The sequence below is a fragment of the Trichechus manatus genome, unplaced genomic scaffold (genome assembly GCF_000243295.1).
Source record: "Trichechus manatus latirostris isolate Lorelei unplaced genomic scaffold, TriManLat1.0 scaffold00047, whole genome shotgun sequence".
Lineage (NCBI taxonomy): Eukaryota > Metazoa > Chordata > Mammalia > Sirenia > Trichechidae > Trichechus > Trichechus manatus.
In genome coordinates this window covers 12,699,465-12,720,621 of record NW_004443983.1, presented here as the reverse complement: position 1 = coordinate 12,720,621, position 21,157 = coordinate 12,699,465, and the positions used below count along the sequence as shown (strand labels likewise).

The following is a 21,157-nucleotide window of genomic DNA, read 5'->3' as shown; positions in this document are numbered from 1 at the left end:
AGTAATAAGTTAGTGTAAAAGTCATACTAAAAAATGAATTAGAAGTGTCTGAAATTTTTTCAGACAGTGTATTTACTTTCTTTAGGGTAATAACTTTGTATCTTTTAATTCTGATGATTCAGGGGGAGAAACTGGAGCATAAAGTGGATGAAGACTTCCCTATTTTGTTTTCTGTATAGCACTTTTTAAGAAAGGTAGATGGAGGTGAGGGTAGGAAAATAAGTTCTTGGCAAATATCTTCCCCTTTTCCCTTTTGCCTTCAAGGCCTTCAAGTGTTGAACTAAGTTGGATAACTATAACCCACAGGGCCAAATCCAGCCTGTCCCGTTTTTATACAACCATGAGCAAAGAATGGTTTTTATATCTTTAAATGGTTAAGCAGTATTTTATGACAGAGCCACTGTCATTTGTCTACAGATTGTATCTGGTTGCTTTTGCACAAAGGCAGAGTTGAGTAGTTGTGACAGAAACCACCTGGGCCGCAAAACCTAAAATGTTTATTACCTGGCCTTTACAGAAAAAGTTAGCTGACCCTGGTTAAAAGTATATGTTTGCATTATTAACATTGGAGGCAAGTAGTATGCTTAGGTATGTTGAAGCAGAGGAGGGTGGTTTAAAACTAGTGTGGTTTAAAACTAGCGTTATCTATCTGTTTCATAGAATTTCCAAGTATCCTTGGGGAGCTACTATGCTAGAGCATAGACATGCTTGACCTGTTTGTCTCCCCTCCATCACCTGAAGGTTTTTCACTATGAGACCCCTCTGGGAGTGCGGGTCCTCGAGCATGAACTATGCAGAATTGATCCACTGCCTCATGATTGAAAACCCTAACTTCTGATTTTTTGACTCTGCTGTAATTCACGGAAGGGCTGAATTCTTACCCTAATCTGACTGCTTGGGTTATTTAGTACTGTGGAAGGCAAACCTGGGTCTAGATACCTCTTTATAAACTATAATATAGAACAAAACTTGGCAGCTGTCTCTGGTACCCTTAGGGGCTGCTCAGCTTGGAGGCTGAGAACCACCAGGTTGTTGGCAGGGGTCCTGGACTACTGTTGCATTTATCAGAGAATACTTAATTCCTGCCAAGTCCCTGGGTGGCGCAAACAGTTTGCGCTCCACTGCTAACCTAAAGGTTGGTGATTCAAACCCACACAGCAGTACCTTGGAAGAAAAGGTTTTATGATTTGCTTCCATTAAGGTTACAGCCAAGAAAACCCCATGGAGCAGTAGTACGTGGGGTTGCCATGAGTCAGAATCGACTCGACAGCAACTAATAGCAATGACAACAGTTTTCATCCTTCTTCTCGATTATGTGTAGCTTTCTTTATCCCATGTAGCATAGGCCACCCACCCCATTTGTGTCCTCAGAGACTGTAGTATCATCAAGGCGCAGTACGCTTAGTCTGAACAAAATGGGTGTAATGGATTTCATTGAGAAGAGTAGTGTCTGAGTTCTTAAGTTTTCTTTTTCTTCCATTTTGAAATGTAGACATTTTCTCATTTTGTGCGTGCAAATGGGTTGCCCATGACTTCCTTTGTACGGAGGCACTTTTGGAAATCCAGAGACATTAAATGCCTTTTCCAAGGGTAGAACAAACCTCAAATCTTACTAGATTCTGTGCTCTCATCAGTGAGACACATTGTCCTGAATCAGGAGTTGGGGACCTGGGCAATTGCTACTAATTTCTTCTTTTAAACGCTTGAGTGTTTATAGGAGTATGAGTACTCATAGAAATAAAAATTGAAGTGGTATTGAAAGGTATACATTGAAAATTGAGTCTCTCTCCTCCTTCCCTGCCTCAGTTCCCCCTTCTCCAAGTCCTACTTGTGACCATTTCCTTATTGTTCCACAGGTGGTTTCTTCTCTAACCCTAAATAATACACTTATATTTCTTTTAAAATTTTTTCCCAGTTTGTGCTATTATTGTTTCCTTTTATAAAAGATGAGAAATTTAATTCAATACCTTGTTCTCTTTCCAATTTTTTTAAGTTATAATTATACATTAGTTCTTCTATTTGATACACCTTTATGACTTTCAATTATGTAATTGCATTTATTTTCTTGTTCCACTAACTTTAGACATTATGTCTTGACTTCCCACTGTGTTTGATGGGGAAATTAGTCCTTCTGGATCTTCTTCCACTTTCTTTTTTTCCCCTCTTTTCGTTTTTTCACCCGCCTCAGCTGTCACTTGTTTTACATTGACAAGCTTTATATCATCTACATTTCATTCTGTGACTGAATAGCTTATATGCTTTGACTATAGGTTGTTTATAAAAATTGGAAACCAATAAGCAGCATTTTCAGTATTATGATAATATGTTATTCACTGTGTAACCAGGTCATTTGACCTCATAAAGGAGGAGGGATAATCTTGTATCATTAAACCTGTGCCACTTGAAGGAAATATTCCAAGCATCAGAGCAAGCAGGTTTTCTTATTTTATATTCCAGCTGCAAAGAATTATGCTGTCTTTCAGTCTCCTTCATACCTGGACCATGACTTGCTTGTGTGGCTTTTTGTTTTTCTTTTGTCTGCCTATTGCTTATTCCTTTCTCTTTTTCTTATTGTCAGGGGAAAAGGAAGTTATTGAATTATATTTATCGAATCTCATTCTTTAAAAAATTTTTTTCACAACTCAACATTCATCAATATTTTGGACCTTTGTGTTGTCGCAGGGTTGAAAGTGTAAAGTCTTGCCGTTCCCCCCTCCCTCCCCTACCCCACCTTTAGTGTTTTCTCAAATGCCATTTTTCTTCTGAGGCTGCTTCCTTTGTGATGGGAAGCGCTTCTCTTTCATACTGCAAGTGTGAAGGCATGTGGTGGTATTTGTGGATCCTGGCTTCAATGGTCACGTTTTACATGTAGATCATCAGAAGATGGAAGCTGGAGCATGTGACTCATTCTCAGAATTTTTTGAATGTAAAAAATGTCCTGAATTTGAGTTTTCAGAATCCACTACAGTGGTCATTCTTTTAACAGTTGCCAGCACCCCAGAAGCGTCGTCGTAGGTATGAAAGAGTCAGGCAGAGACTTTTAGAATAGAAGAGTCCTTCCAGGTCAGGTAATGTAGTTCTTTGATTTTCCAAGTAAGGGCGCTGAGACCCGTAGGCTGCACCCCAGCCATTTGCCCAAGGCCCTATAAGCAGTCATAGCATACATGAGACTATATCCTAACCTCTGATTCAATGCCTTTCTGCTGTACTAAACCCGCCATGTATTTGAGAGCTTACTGTGTGTTTGGTACACTAGAAATTATGACATACGAGATACATTATTTGCTTTGAAAAAACTTCCTAAGGGGAGATAGAACTACCATTTGTGAACTAATTGGAGACTAGTTTAACTGGTTGCTGTTGAGTTAATCCTGATTCGTGGCAACTCGTGTGTCTGAGTAGGCCTCTGCTCCATAGTGTTTTCAATGGCCGATTTTTTTGGAAGTAGATTGCCAGGCTTTTCTTTCGAGGTGTCTCTGGGTAGACTCCAATCTCCAACCTTTCAGTTAGCAGCTGAGCTCGTTAATCAATTGTACCACCCAGGGACCCCAGTGACTAGTTAAGTGCTATTTAATTATTCACTGAAAGCGTTAATAAGTTTAAAGAGGCTAGACCAGTGCCTGGCACATAGTGAGTGTTCAATAAATCTTAGTTATTACCAACCAACAGAGTTTTATTGAGTGCCTGTTATGTATTAAGTTCTAGGTGCTGGGGATTCAGGAACAAATAAAACAAGAATGTATCATCTTAGTTTATATTCTTGATATAAGGGCAAAGGGAATTCAGAAACAACTAAATTCTGGTAGTGACCTAGCTCAAGTTGACCAAACCCATTGCTGTCGAGTCGATTCCGACTCATAGCAACCCTATAAGACAGAGTAGAACTGCCCTATAGAATTTCTAAGGAGGGCCTGATGGATTTGAACTGCTGGCCTTTTGGTTAGCAGCCGTAGCTCTTAACCACTAAACGCCAGCAGGGTTTCCCAAGTTGACCAAAGGAGATGGAAAAGATGCTAGACTTTCCTGATGGGGTAGGACTTTCTCCCTTCAGAGAAAGAACATTGCTTCCCAAGGCTTATAGTCAGGAAGGAGCCTGGTACCAGGAGAAGAGTTGAGAAGATTGGCTTGTTTAGAGTCTTTGGTTCTCGTAAAGAGTAGTTGGGAAAACCTGGTAGGTAGTGTGGGATCAGATTTTGAATTGCCTGAGAGCCAGTTGGAGCCCTGGTGGTGCAGTAGTTAAGAGTTCAGCTGCTGACCAAAAAGGTCGGCCGTTTGAATCTACCAGACGCTCCTTGGAAACCCTATGGGGCAGTTCTACTCTGAGCTACAGGGTCGCTATGAGTCAGAATCGACTTGATGGCAGTGGGTTTGGTTTTTTAGTTTGAGAGCCAGTTGGAGGAGTTAGATGATAGTGACCCACTCTTAAGTTATTGAGTATACCAGAGAGCTGCTTGAGAAAAGCAATTCTAGAGAATTTCATAAAAAATTTTAGGCCTGGAAGGGATCTAAGAGAATATTCAGTCTAGATTATTCTGGTAGCAGTGTGTAGGAAGACTCAGAGGCAGGAAGGCAGCTGAGAATCTGTTTGAGGTAATACAGACATAAGGCAGTACATCCCTGTACCAGTATTGAATTGGCTGGAATAGCCAGGAAAAATGTGGAGGCACCAGGGCTTTCTGGAAGATTTGAGAAAAGATAATGATGGGTGGCTTGAGTCAAGAAATTTCTCCCACCTTTTTCTTTGAGGGCATTTGGAGACTGGTCGTACTGTTTGTGGAAGTGGATAGTTTGAAAGAGAGCTGGTTTGGGAGGCCACGTACAGTTTTCTCTCTGATGACGTGGCCGTTAGTGGAAATAGCCAGGCAGGCGGGAGTGTTGGAGTGAGAGGTCAGGGAAGGGGAGATGATGATCTGGTAGTCATCAGGATAGTCAGAATGAATGAGCTCACTCGGGGACTATGCTTAGCTAGAAGAGAACAGAGCCAAGTATACTTCTTATAGCCAAAAGCTGTGCTTCTTATATTAAGATTATTGTATAGCAGATGTTAATAAAATGAAGCAGCTTGTATTCAAATTGTCAGAAACCAGCTTATGGATCAGCATACCTAAGAAAAGATAAAGATTATATTATCATAAGGAAGGATTTTGAAGAAGCATTTCAGTCGAAGGCCAAAAAAGACCCTTTGACTTCGGCCCAACTTATGAGGCTTAATGAGTTATTTTTTCCAGGTTGTAAGGACAGAAAGTGTGTGTGTGTGTGTGTGTGTGTGTGTGTCTGTGTCTGTGTCTTTGTCTGTGTATGGAGGTGAGGGGGAGAGAAGAGAGACAGAGAGGGATAGAGAGATGTTTACTAAGGATCCAAAGGCAACACTCCAAATGGGAGCTTATAGCTCAAGGTTATTCTGAAGCCAGATCTGTTCAGAAGACAGATTTCTGAGAGTACCCTCCAAACTGCCTCTTCTTTATAGTAAAGAAACCAGTTGCCCTTGAGCTGATTCCAACTCATGGCGACATCATGTGTGTCAGAGTAGAGCTGTGCTTCATAGAGTTTTCAATGGCTGATTTTTCATAAAGGAACCCTGGTGATGCAGTGGTTAAGTGCTTGGCTGCCAACCTAAAGGTCAGTAGTTCGAACCCACCAATCGCTCCATGAGAGAAAGATATGGCAGTCTGTTTCTGTAAAGATTACAGCCTTTGAAACCCTATGGGTCAGTTCTACTCTGTCCTGTAAGGTTGCTATGAGTTGGAATCTGCTAGATGGCAATGGATTTTGGTTTTATTTATTTATTTTTTGGAAGTAGATCACCAGTCCTTTCTTTTGAGGCACCTTGGGGCAGACTTTTACCTCCATCTTTTCAGTTAGCAGCTGAGCATGTTAACCCTTTTGCACCACCGGAGTCCTTGTAAAGAAGAGGCCCCTCCTATTTGGTTGGGGATTTACCCAACAAACTGCAGAAGTAAGAACTGTCTTTGTCCCAGGGCCACCTTTTGAAAATTTCTGGGGCCAAATGTCAACAATACTCGAGATGCAAAATATTTGTTATGACTTTAAGAGAGAAGATCCAACCAATAATTGTTTAAAACAAAAAAATAAGGTCTGGGAAGAACACAGGAAATTTGTATCCTTAGCTCATCTTGATAGCTGATGGCATGATATTTAGAAGTTTGCTACCATTAGATATTATGCTATACTGGCACAGTGGCTAAGAGCTAGACTGCTAACCAAAAGGTCAGCAGTTCGAATCCACCAGCTGCTCCTTGGAAACCCTATGAGGCAGTTCTACTCTGTCCTATAAGATTGCTATGAATCGGAATTGACTCAACGGCAATGAGTTTGGTTTTTTTTTTTTTGGTTTACCACTGCATTTGTTGCTTCTGTGGTATTCACTGTGCCCCACCTTACCCTTGTAGACCAGTTAGTTTGGATGGATTTTTATAAAGAAAGACAGTAGGAAAGGATTTCTATAGCTTTAGAATCTCTGGTGCTTGTAAAAAGTAGTTCGTGAATTCAGAATTTATAATAATTCAGGTGAGGCTTGAATATCTGTCTCGTGTGGCTTGTTCAGCAAATGATTAGTATAAATAAGATTGAACAAGGACTGATTACTACTTGAAATACAGTGCTGCTTTTAGAGATTCCCCAAAACTGTTTGTGTGTGAAAATGATCTTAGACATGTCAATTGTGTTTGTTTTAATAGACTAACAGTTTAGGTTGATTTGCTTTTTCCATTACTGACGGTTATTCTCTTTTTACATTAAAATTTTGTTTCTCAAAATGACTTGTGTAAATTATAATATGTTGATGTAACTTTTATCAGCAGATCCTGAAACACCATATATTTCATTAATCCATGGGGAATGAGTTTAGATATAAATGGGTAGTTTATATATATATGTATATAGTTACTGTTGAGTCTACTCCAACTCATGGTGATTCTGTGTGTATCAGAGTAGAGCTGTGCTCCATAGTGGTTTCATGGCTGAATTTTTGGAAGTAGATCACCAAGCCTTTCTTCCGAGCTGCCTCTAGGCTGACTCCAACCACCAACTTTTTGGTTAGCAGTCGATTGTGTTAACCATTTGTACCACCCAGGGACTCCAGTTCAGATATAAATGGGTAGTGCATATTAAACCATGTATACAAAGAAAGACATGTCAAAAATATAAGACAGATTACCAACACAGACAGCAGTCTTTGCCTAGATGACATGTAACAACATGATACTGGTTACTTGGGAATTGTTGCAGCCTGAAATGTATCAGATGAACTTTCATGTAAGTTCTTGGGTGTGATACACCATTGACGGATTATCTTAGAGTGCTAAGTATAAGAATATTCATGTATTAAAATTAAGTTTTAGAAGAAAAATCAGTGTGTTAATTTTTTTTTCTTTTACAGAAAGGATAGTGTAGTGTTCCATAGACTGTTTTGAAAGTGCTGAATTAAAGAAAAAATCCTATTACTTAACACTTAATTTGTTTAGTGCCACTTAATTCATTTATGAAATGTATTTCAAAGTAATAAAACTAAATTTTATTGAAATATTTTATAATCCAAACATTTTGCCTGATTTATAAACCTTTCTTCCAATAATCGTTTTTGAGAAGGTATCTCTTGCAGAATCTCACTTTATACTATAGCTTGGTGCCTAAAATGTTGCCTCAACAGGATGTGGTTTCTAGCAGCCAAGTTGGGCTGGTGCGGGTGGGGGCCATGTGGTTCTAATCTAAATATGTAGCTGAGAACTCATAGGGAGGCTGAGGGTGGAAGTGGAGCTATCTCCTGGAGCCTGGAGAGGGTGTCCAAGCTGGAGCCCTGACCACATACATGCTTTGGAGGATGGAAGATCTTAGGGTGCCAGGTAGAGGGAAGACTGTGGAGTGTTGTTATTCCAGGTCAGGGCTGGGACTGCACAGTAGTAATTATGGCAGCTGCAGAGTCCTTGTCAAGGTACAGCCGGGAGTCCCATTGGTGCCCTTCCAGGGCAAGGGACAGTGTGCTTGGTGTTCCCCTCACAGTCCTTTGGTAGTATTGTCATATAACTGCATCTGAGCAGCCTCTGTTGTGCTCACAGTAGGCAGGTGTGAGATTTATGAATAATTTCTGGGACAAAGAGTGCGTTGCTCTTGTGTTTTGGCAAGGTATTATGTAAGTACTCAGTATTTATGCACACATGGCAGGGGCATTTATTTCTCGGAATGGACAAGTGGCTGCACAAAGACAATACCTTGGAAGAGATTCAGGCATGTTAAGCTCTGGGTCTGGAAAATAGTAGATCATTTGTAATTGTGGTTTGTGGCGTTTTGATGGAGAAGTAGAATTGTATACATACCTGTGGCCACAGCCCCACTCCACACTGTCTTCGGCCTCAGCACTGCACATCTTAAGGGGTAGAGTGGGCACTTGACGGGTTACTTGCTATTTTATCCAAATGAAATAGCCTTCCTGAGATCTGACTAAGTAGTAGGATTTTCTTTATAGGTTGAATAGTGGCTAACTCGGAACTATTGCAAATAGCAGTGGCCCCTACCCCTGCTGGAAATAAAGGCTAAATTACTCTCTTTTATCAAATCATAGTTCCTGTATTTTGCTTTAATGCAGCGCTTCTTAACTGGGGATATGTGAAAATTGCCTTGTGTGCCTTTGCGATTATAAAAGGTGGATCTGTGCACTGTCTCTAGATAATCCCATTTGTTCCCATTGGTTTAAGTTCGTATTTGTAGTGACCACTCAAGTTTATATATTCAGTCTTGACTTCTCTCCTGAGTCCCAGGCGTGCAGATGCTACTGCCCACTTGACACCGCCATTCAGATATCTAATAGTTCCAACACAGAACTTTGACCTCCATCTGCTCCTCCTCCAGCATTCCCTGTTTCACTAAAATGCCACCCTCCATCCTCCCAGTTGCCATTTTTCTGCTTTCCTGTCTCTCTCATCCAGGGTCCATCAGTTCTTTTGCATTCCTTCATCTCCACTGCCCTCGCCCGTGCCACCACCATGCCTTTACCTGGCAAACTTCAGTGGCCTCTTTTGTTTTGCTTTGTTTGTAATTGTGGTAAAAATATACACAATAAAATATTACCAGTTCAACAATTTTTGCACGTATAATTTAGTGACATTGATTACATTCATCATGTTGTGCAACCATTACCACTATCCTTTTCTAAACTTTTCTACCACCATTAACAGAAACTCAGTGCCCTTAAAGCAGTGACTCCTCCTTTCCCTCTCTCTCACCCCTGATAACCATTAGTAAGCCTTGGTCTCTATATATTTGCCTATTTCGTATAAGTTGATCATATGGTATTTGTGCTTCTGTGACTGAATTATTTCACTTAGCATGATGTTGTCAAGCTTCATCCATGTTGTAGTGCGTATCAGGGCTTCATTTCTCTTTATGGCTGAATAGTATTCCATTGTATTGTACATACCACATTTTGTTTATCCATTCAACTGTTGGTGGACATTTAGGCTGTTTCCATCTTTTGGCTACTGTGAATAGTGCTGCAGTGAACGTTGGTGTAGAGGTTTCTGTTGCATTCCTGGTTTTAGTACTTTGGGATTTTTACCTAGGATTGGGATTGCTGGGTCATGTGATAGTTCTATATTTAACTTTTTGAAGAGCTGCCAAACGGTTTTCCACAGTGACTGTACCATTTTGCATTACAACCAGCAATGTATGAGGGCCCCAATTTCTCCACATCCTCACCAACACTTGTATTTTCCAGCTTTTTTTCTGTTGTTGTTTGTTTTAATCATAGCCATTCTAGTAGGGGTGAGGTGGTATCTTAGAGCGGTGCGGTAGCCTCTTATCCTGCTTGCCACACTGTAGCTCCAGAATGATCTCTTTAGAACACTTCTTATTCATTGATCCTAACACTCTGTCCAAGACGAAGATACTGATGTTTCTTTCCCTGAAAAATATTTTTAACCATCAAAGCTGACAGTCTTTTTCTACCTCCATTATTCAAAGATAAGCGTAGTGCCTTGTTGTTAGTTCACAGCGAGTCAATTCTGACTCATGGTGACTCCACATGTGCAGAGTAGAACTGCTTCGTAGGGTTTTCAGGGCTGTGACCTTTCAGAAGCAGATCACTGGGCGTATCTTCTGAGGTGCCTCTGGGTAGGTTCGAACTGCCAGCCTTTTGGCTAGTAGTCAAGTGCTTAACTGCACAACTCAGAGACTTCTGTGTATAGCCTTGGTAGACCCAACTATGCCCCTGGGAAACAGCTCAGGAAGTCACGTGGTCTTGCTCTCCGTTGCTGCTTTGTCTGGGCTCTTACCACCTTAGGCTCACAGCTCTCCAATTCTTTTGATAGGGATTTGGACAGACTTCCTCTAGCAGGTACTGCAAGTTTAAGAACACTTTCTGAGCTTTATTTGTATAGTGTTAACTCTTTTTCAGGAGAACTAGTTTCCTATTGCTGCTGTAACAAATCACCACAAACTTCGTGGCTTAAAACAAGACAAATTTATTATCTTATAGTTCTGGAGGTCATTAGCCTAAAACAAGTCTTAACGGGCTAAAAGGTGTCAGCAGTGTTCTTTCTGGAGGCTCTAGGAGACGCACTGTTCCATGCCTTTTCCAACTCCTAGAGGCTGACTGCATTCCGTGGCTCGTGGTCCCCTCCTGCAATGGCATCTCTCCGACCTCTTCTTTGACTCTGACTCTCCTCACCCCCCCCTTTTCTGTTTAAAGGACTCTTATAATTACACTGGGCTCAGCTGGATAATCCAGGATAATCCCACTATATCAAGATCCCTAATTTAATCACATTAGCGAAGCCCTTTTTTGCCGTGTAAGGTAACATATTTACAGGTTATGGGAAATAGAACACAGATACCTTTGAGAAGCCATTATTCTGCTTACCACCCAAAAAACCCATTGCTTTTGAGTCAGAGTAGAACTGCCCCATAGGGTTTCCAAGGAGTGCCTGGTGGATTTGAACTGCCGACCTCTTTGGTTAGCAGCCATAGCTCTTAACCACTATGCCACCAGGGTTTCCACACTGGGCACTAATTAAAGTGATTTGCATATATTAACTAGTCTAATCCTCATAACAACCCTCTAAGCTAGGTATTATTAATTATCCCTGTTTTAGAGATGAGGAAACTGAGGCACAGAGAGGTTATGTGACATGCCCAAGGTTATACAGCCATTAAGTAGTGGAGTCAGAATTCAAATTTGGCTTTGCTTCAGAGTCTGTTCTTAATCACAGTGCATACTATCTTTACAGATGCCTGCTGTACATTTCAAAATGATTTTAGAAGGCCATACATTTATTATAGTAGCAGCAGCAGCAATAGTAATACCTTGAATGCTTACTTTGTGGCAAGCCTTGTCCTGAGTTCTCTCAACCATTTCAGGTGATGGTATTAGCACTTGGCATTTTGCCCATAAGGAAAACTGTGGCCCTGAAAAGTTAAGCAACTTCCCCAAGGTCACACAGCTAGTAAGAGCTAGAGTTAGGATTGGAACTCATATAGTATGAACCAGAGCCCAGGTGCTTAACCATTAAGTAAACTGCCTTTTCCTTTATCTGGTGAAGGAAGTCATTAAAAATAAAGTTGATCACTATTTGCTGTCATTAAAAATACAGATGTGGCCAGGTATATCTTAGAACATGAGATAGAGCAATATGATACAAGGATCATTAGGAGAATTAGTATCTAATTAAACAGATTATCAAAGGATCCAGGTTTGTGAATTCACGTCACCCTGTAGGGGAAGTTAAGGGTGATTTGCTGAACGGCTTATCCTCAGCTGCAGCCTCTTAGAATTTTCACTGACAGTGCATGAATTCAGAGATGATGGTCCCGTACTTGACTGATCTTCAGAATTACCTGTGGAGCTTAAATGTTGCAGGTTCTTGGGGCCTTTCCCCAGAGATTCCAGGGTGGATCCCTGGATTTGTAATTTTGAAGAACTTTTCCCATGATTCTGATGGTCACTGTTAGATCCTGTTTACCCAGCCATACCTGCTACAAAGTGGGTGCATCGGATGACAAAATTGAAGTCCGGAAAAATCTTGATGCAATGGAGTGATATGCTGAATCTAAGAAAATTAGATTTGAAGGAAAGAAGGTATAAATGCCAGGTGGTGTAGATCTGTAGTTTCGGACACACACACACACACACACACACACACACACACACACACACACATTGGGGTGAAGGTTGACTTTTTTTTTTGATAGGATACATTATTAAATTGTACCATATGAAGTTGGTGATATTTGACCATTTTTGACGTACAAGGATGGCATTTTCACATACTTTGACCTAATAGAACATGGTATACTATTGAGAGTGAGTCATTTTTACAAGACAAGTCTGATAGAACACCATGGAGAGGATTTAACCAAAGGAACAAAGCCTTTGAGTAGTTGAGAGGGGATGGATTTCCCACATAAACAGAGTAGGAGTTGGCCTTTGAGGCAGGTGTTGGTGGGTGGGGTGCTGGGAGTGTGCGTTTTTTCAAATGTAGCAGAAGAGGAGATGATGTGTAGATTCAGCCTTGTTTGAGTGATCACAGTGACTCAAATCCCTAACAGCTAGTGTCATACCTAGGACAAGTTATTACATAATGTGTTTTCAGATTTAGCTCTAGCTGCACACTGAATGGTTTAATTCTTAGGGCTGAGTGTGTGCAGATCCTATCCTACCTTGTTTGTTGTTGTTAGGTAGCGTTGAGTCGATTCCAACTCATAGCAACCCTCTGTGCAACAGAACCAAACAACTGCCTGGTCCTGTGCCATCATCATAATCATTGGTTGTTATGCTTGAGCCCATTGTTACAGCCACTGCGTCAATCCATCTCGTTTCTCTGACTGTCTACTTTACTAAGCATGATGTCCTCCAGGGACTGGTCCTGCCTGATAACATGTCCAAAGTATGTGAGATGAAATCTCGCCATCCTCAAGTCTAAGGAGCATTCTGGCTATACTTCTTCCAAGACAGGTGTTTTTGTTCTTCTGACAGCCCATGCTATATTTAGTATTCTTTGCCAACACCATAATTCAAAGGCATCAATTCTTCTTCAGTCTTCCTTATTCATTGTCCACCTTTGATATGCATATGAGGCTATTGAAAATACCATGATTTGCGTCAGGCACACCTTAGTCTTCCAAGTGATATCTTTGCTTTTTAACATTTGAAAGAGGTTTTTTGCAGCAGATTTGTCCAATGCAATATGTTGCTTGATTTCTTGACTGCTGCTTCCATGCATGTTGATTGTGGATCCAAGTAAAATGAAATCCTTGACAACTTCAATTATTTTCATCGTTTACCATGATGTTTCTTATTGGTTCAGTTGTGAGGATTTTTGTTTCCTTTATATTGAGGTGTAATCCATACTGAAGGCTGTAGCCTTTTATCTTTATCAATCGGTAGGTGCTTCCAGCCCTCTTCTCTTTCAGTAAGCAAGTTGTGCCATCTGCATATCGAAGGTTGTTCCTCCAATCCTGATGCTGCGTTTTTCATAATATAGTCCATCTTCTTGGATTATTTGCTCAGCATACAGATTGAATAAGTATGGTGCAAGGATACAACCCTCATGCACACCTTTCCTGATTTTAAACCACACAGTATCCCTTGTTCTGTTTGAACGATTGCCTCTTGATGAATGTACAGGTTCTTCATGAGCACAGTTAGGTGTTCTGGAATTCCCATTCTTTGCAGTGTTTATCCAAGATTTGTTATGATTCACACAGTTGAATGCCCTTTGCATAGTCAATAAAACACAGGTAAACATCTTTCTAGCATTCTTTACTTTCAGCCAAGATCCATCTGACATCAGCAGTGATATCCTTGGTTCCACGTCCTTTTCTGAATCCAGCTTGAATTTCTGGCAGGTCCCTGTTGATGTACTGCTGCACCGACTTTTGAATTATCTTCAGCAAAATTTTTCTTGCATGTGATATTAATATTGTTAGATAATTTTCTTGTTGTGTTGGGTCACTTTTCTTTGGAATAGGCACAAATATTGGATCTCTTTCAGTTGATTGGCCAGGTAATTGTTTTCCGAATTTCTTGGCATAGATGAGTAAGCGCCTCCAGCGCTGCATCCATTCTTTGAAACATCTCAGTTGGTATTCTGTCAATTCCTGGAGACTTGTTTTTTGCAAGTGCCTTCAGTGCAGCTTGGATTTTATTCTTCAGTACCATTGGTTCTGGATCATATGCCACTTCCTCAAATGGTTGAATGTTGACTAATTCTTTTTGGTACAGTGTCACTATGTATTCCTTCCATCTTCTTTTGATACTTCCTTTGTCAGAATTTTGCCCGTAGAATTCTTCAGTATTGCAACTTGAGGCTTGAATTTTTTCTTCAGTTCTTATGGCTTGAGAAATGGCAAATGACTTCTTTCTGTTTGGTTTTCTAACTCCAGGTGTTTGTACATTTCATTATATTACTTTACTTTGCCTTCTCCAGCCACCCTTTGAAATCTTCTGTTCAGCTCTTTTACTTTATCATTTCTTCCATTTGCTTTAGCTGCTCTACCTTCAACAGCAAGTTTCAGAGTCTCCTCTGAAATCCATTTTGATCTTCCCTTTCTTTCCTGTCACTTTAATGGCCTTTTGCTTTCTTTATGTATGATGTCATCCCACAACTGTCTGGTCTTCAGTCATTGGTTTTCAATGCATCACATCTCTTCTTGAAATGGTCTCTAATTTCAGATGGTATGTACTCAAGATCATATTTTGGCTCTTGGGGAGTTTTTATTTTCTTCAGCTTCAACTTGAACTTGCATATGAGAAATTGGTGGTCTGTTCCACAGTCGGCCCGTGACCTGTTCTGACTGATCATATTGAGCTTCTCCATCGTCGCTTTCCACAAATGTAGTTGATTTGATTCCTGTGTATTCCATCCAGCAACGTCCACACGTATAGGCACCATTTATGCTGTTGAAGAAAGATATTTGCAATGACTAAGTTGTTGGCCTTGCAAAGTTCTATCATGCGATCTTTGGCATCGTTTCTATCACCAAGGCCATATTTTCCAACTACCAATCCTTCTTTGTTTCCAACTTTCAAATTCCAATCACCAGTAAGTATCAATGGATCTTGATTGCATGTTTGATCAATTTCAGTCTGCAGAAGTTGGTAAAAATCTTTAAATTTTTCATCTTTAGCATTAGTAGTTGGTACATAAATTTGAATAATAGTCTTATTAACTGGTCTTCCTTGTAGGCGTATGGAATATTATCCTATCACTGACAGCATTGTACTTCAGGATAGATCTTGAAATGTTGTTTCTGACGATAAATGCGATGCCATTTCTCTTCAATTCATCATTCCCAGTATAGTAGACCATATGATTGTCTTATTTAAAATGGCTAATAACAGTCCATTTCAGCTCACTAATGCCTAGAATATTGATCTTTATGTGTTTCATTTCATTTTTGAAGACTTCAGTTTTCCTAGATTCATACTTCGTACCCTCCATGTTCTGATTTTTAATGGATGTTTGCAGATGTTTCTTCTCATTTTGATCCCTGACTTCAGCAAATGAAGGCCCTGAAAGCTTTTACTACATCTGCATCATGAAGGTCAACTCTACTTTGAGGAAGCAGCTCTTCCCCAGTTGTATTTTGAGTGCCTTCCAACCTGAGGGGCTCATCTTCCAGCACTATATCAGACAGTGTTCCGCTGCTATTCATAAAGTTTTTTTAGAAGTAGACTGCCAGATCCTTCTTCTAGTCTGTCTTAGTCTGGGAGCTCCACTGAAACCTGTCCATCATGCGTGACCTTGCTGGTATTTGAAATACCGATGGCATAGCCTCCACCATCACAGCAACACGCAAACCACCATAGTACAACAAACAGACAAGTGGTTGATTCTACCTTGTAATAGACTCTAAATCTGCTCTCCTGAAAGTCTTTTATATCAGTGATTTTTTGCTCAGTTTTCCTCGTTCACTAAAAGCAGAATAAATCACATCTCATGACCTTCTTCTGTACTCCTCAGCAATACAACACCGTGGCCTTTCTGTAGAACTGATTAGCAAATCAAAGAATAAAGTAGTGTTCTCGCAAGAGATTGTCCTGCCCTACAGAAAATTGTCTTTTTCACTATTATTATCAGTATTCTTTTACTTGTCAGCATAATTGAAACATTATCTATGATTTCAGTTTCTTTAATGCAGACTACAAGTACATCGTTTTTAGGTCACTCCGCTTTTCTCTACCATGTGTGCAGAATTTGTTTATGAGGTATATGTATTTCAGGAATTTCAGCTGGTGGAGGGAGGTTTTATTCTAATGCGTAATATGTTTTTAAAGATGATTTTCATTAGACCATAATGCTGACATATCCCTAGGTCACAATTTTCTCCATGCACTTAATTCAGTACAGAATTCTAAGTACTGATCATTAATTGTATCTTTAAAGCTACAGTAAGATTGAAAGCTGTCTTTAGTGCCCTCAGGATCCTTTTTCATGAAACATTTCCTGTAATGTTTATTTTGAATAATACTCTCACAAATGGGTTATGGGACCAGGGCCATAGTAAAAATCCTTCTTGAAGTTCCCACTTCTCATTGTGTGCTTGTTGAGCTATAAGTAGCTTTGCTGTATATATGGCTTTAAAATCTTTTCCTGCAAATACGATAGGATTTGGAGAAATGTGGGCACTCATGTATTAATGTATACACTGTAAGTGTCTGATAAAACATATGACATCTTTAAAAGCTCTAGGATAATGACATCTTAGACCAAGCTAAGGTTTTATTTTAGGGAGGTATATAGTTTTACTACCAGAAATTCTGCTTGGAACCAGAGGAACTTGATTTACTGTTACTTGCTGTGGTAGAAGTTGGTAGCATCACTGAAGTAGACTTGAACCTTTGTTATTAGAAATATTCAACAGAATCATTCAAAAGTGATTTCTTTGAAATAGCCACATTTCTTTGGTGGTGTGATAATGATTGAAGAAAAGTTTCTCCCTTTTGAAAGCATGTCTGTTTATGAAAATATATACAAATTAGTCATCTGTGTGCCTGAGTCTAAAATTTTCTTAGCTTCTTTGGGTGAACTGTCAATTAAGCCAACCCGTTGCCGTCGAGTCACTTCTAACTCATAGTGACCCTATAGGACAGAATAGAACTGCCCCATAGTGTTTCCAAGGAGCGGCTGGTGGATTTGAACTGCTGACCTTTTGGTTAGAAGCCAGGCTCTTAACCACTGCGCCACCAGGGCTCTAGATTAAGCCAAGGGGCCCCTTTTGGTGTTTCCATTGAGAACCACTCCTAACCACTGTCCATGTGTGCTTATAAAGAAGGGTTTGTCATATGATACTGTTCAACAGTTTTGTTGACCTGTAATCTACATGGTTCAACTAGCTTTTCTTTTTGAGCCCTGAGCTAGTATAGCGCTGATTCTTCAAGTTTCTTTTGCTTCCTTGTTTCCACTTGTAAACTGATGCTTATTCTCTCTTTCTTTTCAGTAGGGGAAATGGGGCTCGTCTTGCAGGATTTCTGTACTATAACATTTCATTTTCTGCCTCTGTATATGCTGCTGACCAGGCCTCAGAGTTCTAACGTATGCTGACATAGCACACCACGCTACAGATGACAGTTGCCTTAAAGGACTACAATTTTGACGTTTAAGGGGCTATTTCTGTCACATGCCTCTAACTAGAGAGGCCTGTGAGAGCATCTTTCAGGCCTAGGGAGATGCATGTCCATCTTGTGCTCTTTGCTTCTCCAGCTTCAGAGCTTTGGGTTTCCATTCCTAGTGTTGGCCTTTTTTCCCCTCCTAGAAGATAGTTTGCTGCTGATTTGCTTCTAATTTTGGCTACACTTTTATCTCTTATTCTAAAATTTCTTCCCTCGTTTCTTCAGACTTCTGTTAGTTCTCACACCGTTTGCTTGAAAGACTGGCCTTCTTCTTATAGATATCAAACTGTTTACTTCATCCCTCCCCTTGCTGAACTGACCCATAACTTGTGAGTATAATCCTTGCCTCTCTACTGCCATTAATTTTTCCCTATAAGACCCACCCACCCATTAAAAACCAGTTCTGTTGAATTGACTCTGACTCGTGTGTCAGAGTAGAATGTACTCCATAGAGTTTTCAATGTCTGATTTTTCAGAAATAGATCGCCAGGCCTTTCTTCTGAAGCTCCTCTGGGTAGACTTGAACTTCGAACCTTTTGGTTAGCAGCCGAGCGTGTTAACTATTTGCACCACCCAGGGACTTCCCCCATCACAAAATCAACAAATATTCATGATAACCTAAAGAAGGCTATAAATATCCATAGCCAGCGTTTGCCATCTTGATACATGCCTCCCATGTACGTTTTTTGAAAAGGATATCATGTCATTCTTACTATTTTAAAACTACTTTATCTCCTGGAGATACCTTTTCATGTATTTTTTTTTTAAATTATATTTCTAAACTTTCTGAACTGTTCCATGATATAGATGTACCACTTGAACAATCCCCTATTTTTCATTTAGGTGTTTTATCCTCTTTTCTTTTTTCCCTTCGTCTTTTGTTCCTTTCTTCCTTCCTCTTACTGGTGATAAAATTTTTGTGTCTGGGCGAGCAGGGTTGTTTGTTCACCATCATATATATGTGCATATGACTATTTTTTTAAACCTTAAATTTGGCCCTTTTTGGGGCATGGGGCTAGGCTGTTGGTAGTTAAAGTGTCATCCTATGTGTTCTTTGTCCATCTGTACAGAAAGCCATCTTATTCATAGATGTCTTCCCAGCATGTAGCATTTTGTCTGGCACAAGGGGTGTCCACTAGAGAATTATTGTTGAGTTCCAGAAATCTGAAGGTCATTTGACAAATATGTGAGTATCTCCTATGTACTTGGAACCTGGGATATAGGGGTGAACAGACATTGTCCTTTTTCTCATGGCACTTAGAGTCCATAAGCTGAAGTACTATTCTATGTAACAAGGTTTATATTATCGAAACAGCAAGTCTGTTAATGTGAAGATCAATTTAAAAAAACTAAAAGTCACACAGTATAGTAAAAGCAGTATAAATGATTTATAGTGTGTTTACTTGGGGGGCATTCATGCCAGTCTTCTTCATGCCTATGGCTAATTAAGAGTTGACTAAGTGATTTTTCTATAGATGGTATTTTTTATTTAAGATTGTCCACTAGTGTTATGGATTGAGATGAAATGATGTTTTTCAGGTTTATACTTTTTGACATTTTCAAGTAACTGTGCTTAAATTGAACATTTCATGCCTGAATATAATTTACTCTTCTGTACTTAATGATTCCAGAGACCCAAAGATCTTTCTTTCAGGGCTGAGTTTTGGTGGGTTTTGTAATAGGAAATGTACCCCAGAATTTTTTGGTGGCTCTATTGCACATTTTAAACTTTGATTAAAGAAAGATTGCAGCCATGGAGAAGATTTTCTTCTGTAAATTAGTGTTTCAACCCTGCCAGCTGTTGATGCTTTCTGTGATCCCACTTATAGAAGTGGAAAGTGAAGGGTGAGTGGCTGCCCTCTTGGGCAGGCACATAATTAAAAAAAAAAAATGTGTGTGCCTCAGCAGAGCTATATTGGAGTTTCATATAGCTGCCTTTTTCTTTTTTATTATAGGGCCAGCTCTCAATGTTGCAAGAAAAAATAGACCATTTGGAGCGTTTGCTAGCTGAAAATAATGAGATCATCTCAAATATTAGAGACTCGGTCATCAATTTGAGTGAGTCTGTGGAGGATGGTCCGAAAAATTCACAAGGCAATTTCAGTCAAGGTGCTGGCTCACATCCTCTGCCATCGCAACAGTTATCCCTCCCAATTGACCCTGAAGACTGTCTGTTTGCCTCACAAAGTGGAAGTCAGAATTCAGATGTGCAGGTGATGTATATGTTTATTAATAATCTCTGAGCTTTTTTTTTTTTTAAAGACTTGATCTGCTACCTGTTTGAACTTAAGTCACTTTAAGCTCTTTGGATTCTAGTTTCTGTCTTTGTAAAGTGATTTGATAAGTCTCTTGATCATTAATGTTCTTTTTAGTGATAAAATTCTATGGTTCTGTGCTTTCTCCTAATTTTTCTTATTATTTTATACTTATATGAAGATAGCCTTTTTGTATGCTTTTCAGGTTTTATTTTCTGTATGAATTGAAAACCTTTAGAGGTTTAAATTTGGTCACAGAGATTTTCTTGACCTTCTTTGGTAAGTAAGAGAAAAGCCCAATTTTACTGTATAGCTGTTACTCCAAGTATAGATTTCATGCAGTGTAACATTAAGATTTTTTTTTTTTTTTTGTGCTGAATACTGTTTGGTGAGGGAGGAAGGAAATCTTCTAGAGCTGTGATGTCCCATATGGGAGGCACTGTCCACATCTGGCTACCGAACACTTGTAATGTGGCTAGTTTTAATTAAGATGTGCTCTAAGTGTAAAATACACACAAGATATTGAAGACGTATTAAAAAAGTGTGAACTATCTTAATTTTTTTATATTGTTTATTTCTTGAGATAGTATTTTGGATAAACTGGGTTAAGTAGCAGGTCTCATTAAAGTAACTTCACCTGTTTTGTTTTACTAGAAAATTTAAAATGACTGTTTGGCTTGTATTATGTTTCTTCTGGACAGTGCTGTTGTTGAGGGTAAAACCCAAGAGCAAACCCACTGCCATCAAGTTGGTTCTGGCTCATGGTGACTCTACACGTTACAGAGTAGTACTGCTCGCTCGAGGACAGTGGAGTTGAAAACCGGAGTCAGAAAGGACTCTGCCTGTCTTAAACTCAGGGTGTGTCACTCACATTGCTCTGTTCTGCCAGGTAGCAGAGGGCAGTGTTTAAACTTGTGCCTTAGGCCAGAAACTGGAGCTTGGTGGGAGGACCCTCAGAGGTGAATTTTTTTTTATTTTATTGTACTTCAGGTGAAGGCTTACAGAACAAATAGTTTCTCATGAAACAGTAGTACACATATAGTTTTATGACATTGGTTAACAACACCACAACATGTCAACCCTCTCTTCTTGACCTTTTTTTTGATGAAAATATACATAGCCAAAGATACACCATTTCAAAAATTTCTACATGCACAGTTCAGTGACATCAACTACACTCTTCCAGTTGTGCTGCTATTCTCACTTTAGATGAAGGTTTACAGAAGAAAATAGTTTCTCATTTAACAGTTAGTACACATGTTGCCCTATGCCAATGGTT

General features: G+C 39.7%; 1 protein-coding gene across 4 annotated transcripts in view; it reads left to right on the top strand.

Annotated features, from left to right (window-relative positions):
* MAN2A1 (mannosidase alpha class 2A member 1) overlaps positions 1 to 21,157 on the top strand; it is a 194,281-nt gene that overhangs the window by 7,399 nt on the left and 165,725 nt on the right. For 2 of the 4 annotated variants that reach the window (XM_023731986.1, XM_004377005.3), the window contains exon 2: positions 19,579 to 19,836. In XM_023731986.1, coding sequence (XP_023587754.1) covers positions 19,579 to 19,836 — 258 coding nt within the window. Of the gene's footprint in view, positions 1 to 18,693; positions 18,810 to 19,578; positions 19,837 to 20,083; positions 20,158 to 21,157 lie in introns of those variants that run through there. The other 2 variants (XM_023731985.1, XM_023731987.1) reach the window with 2 other exon arrangements.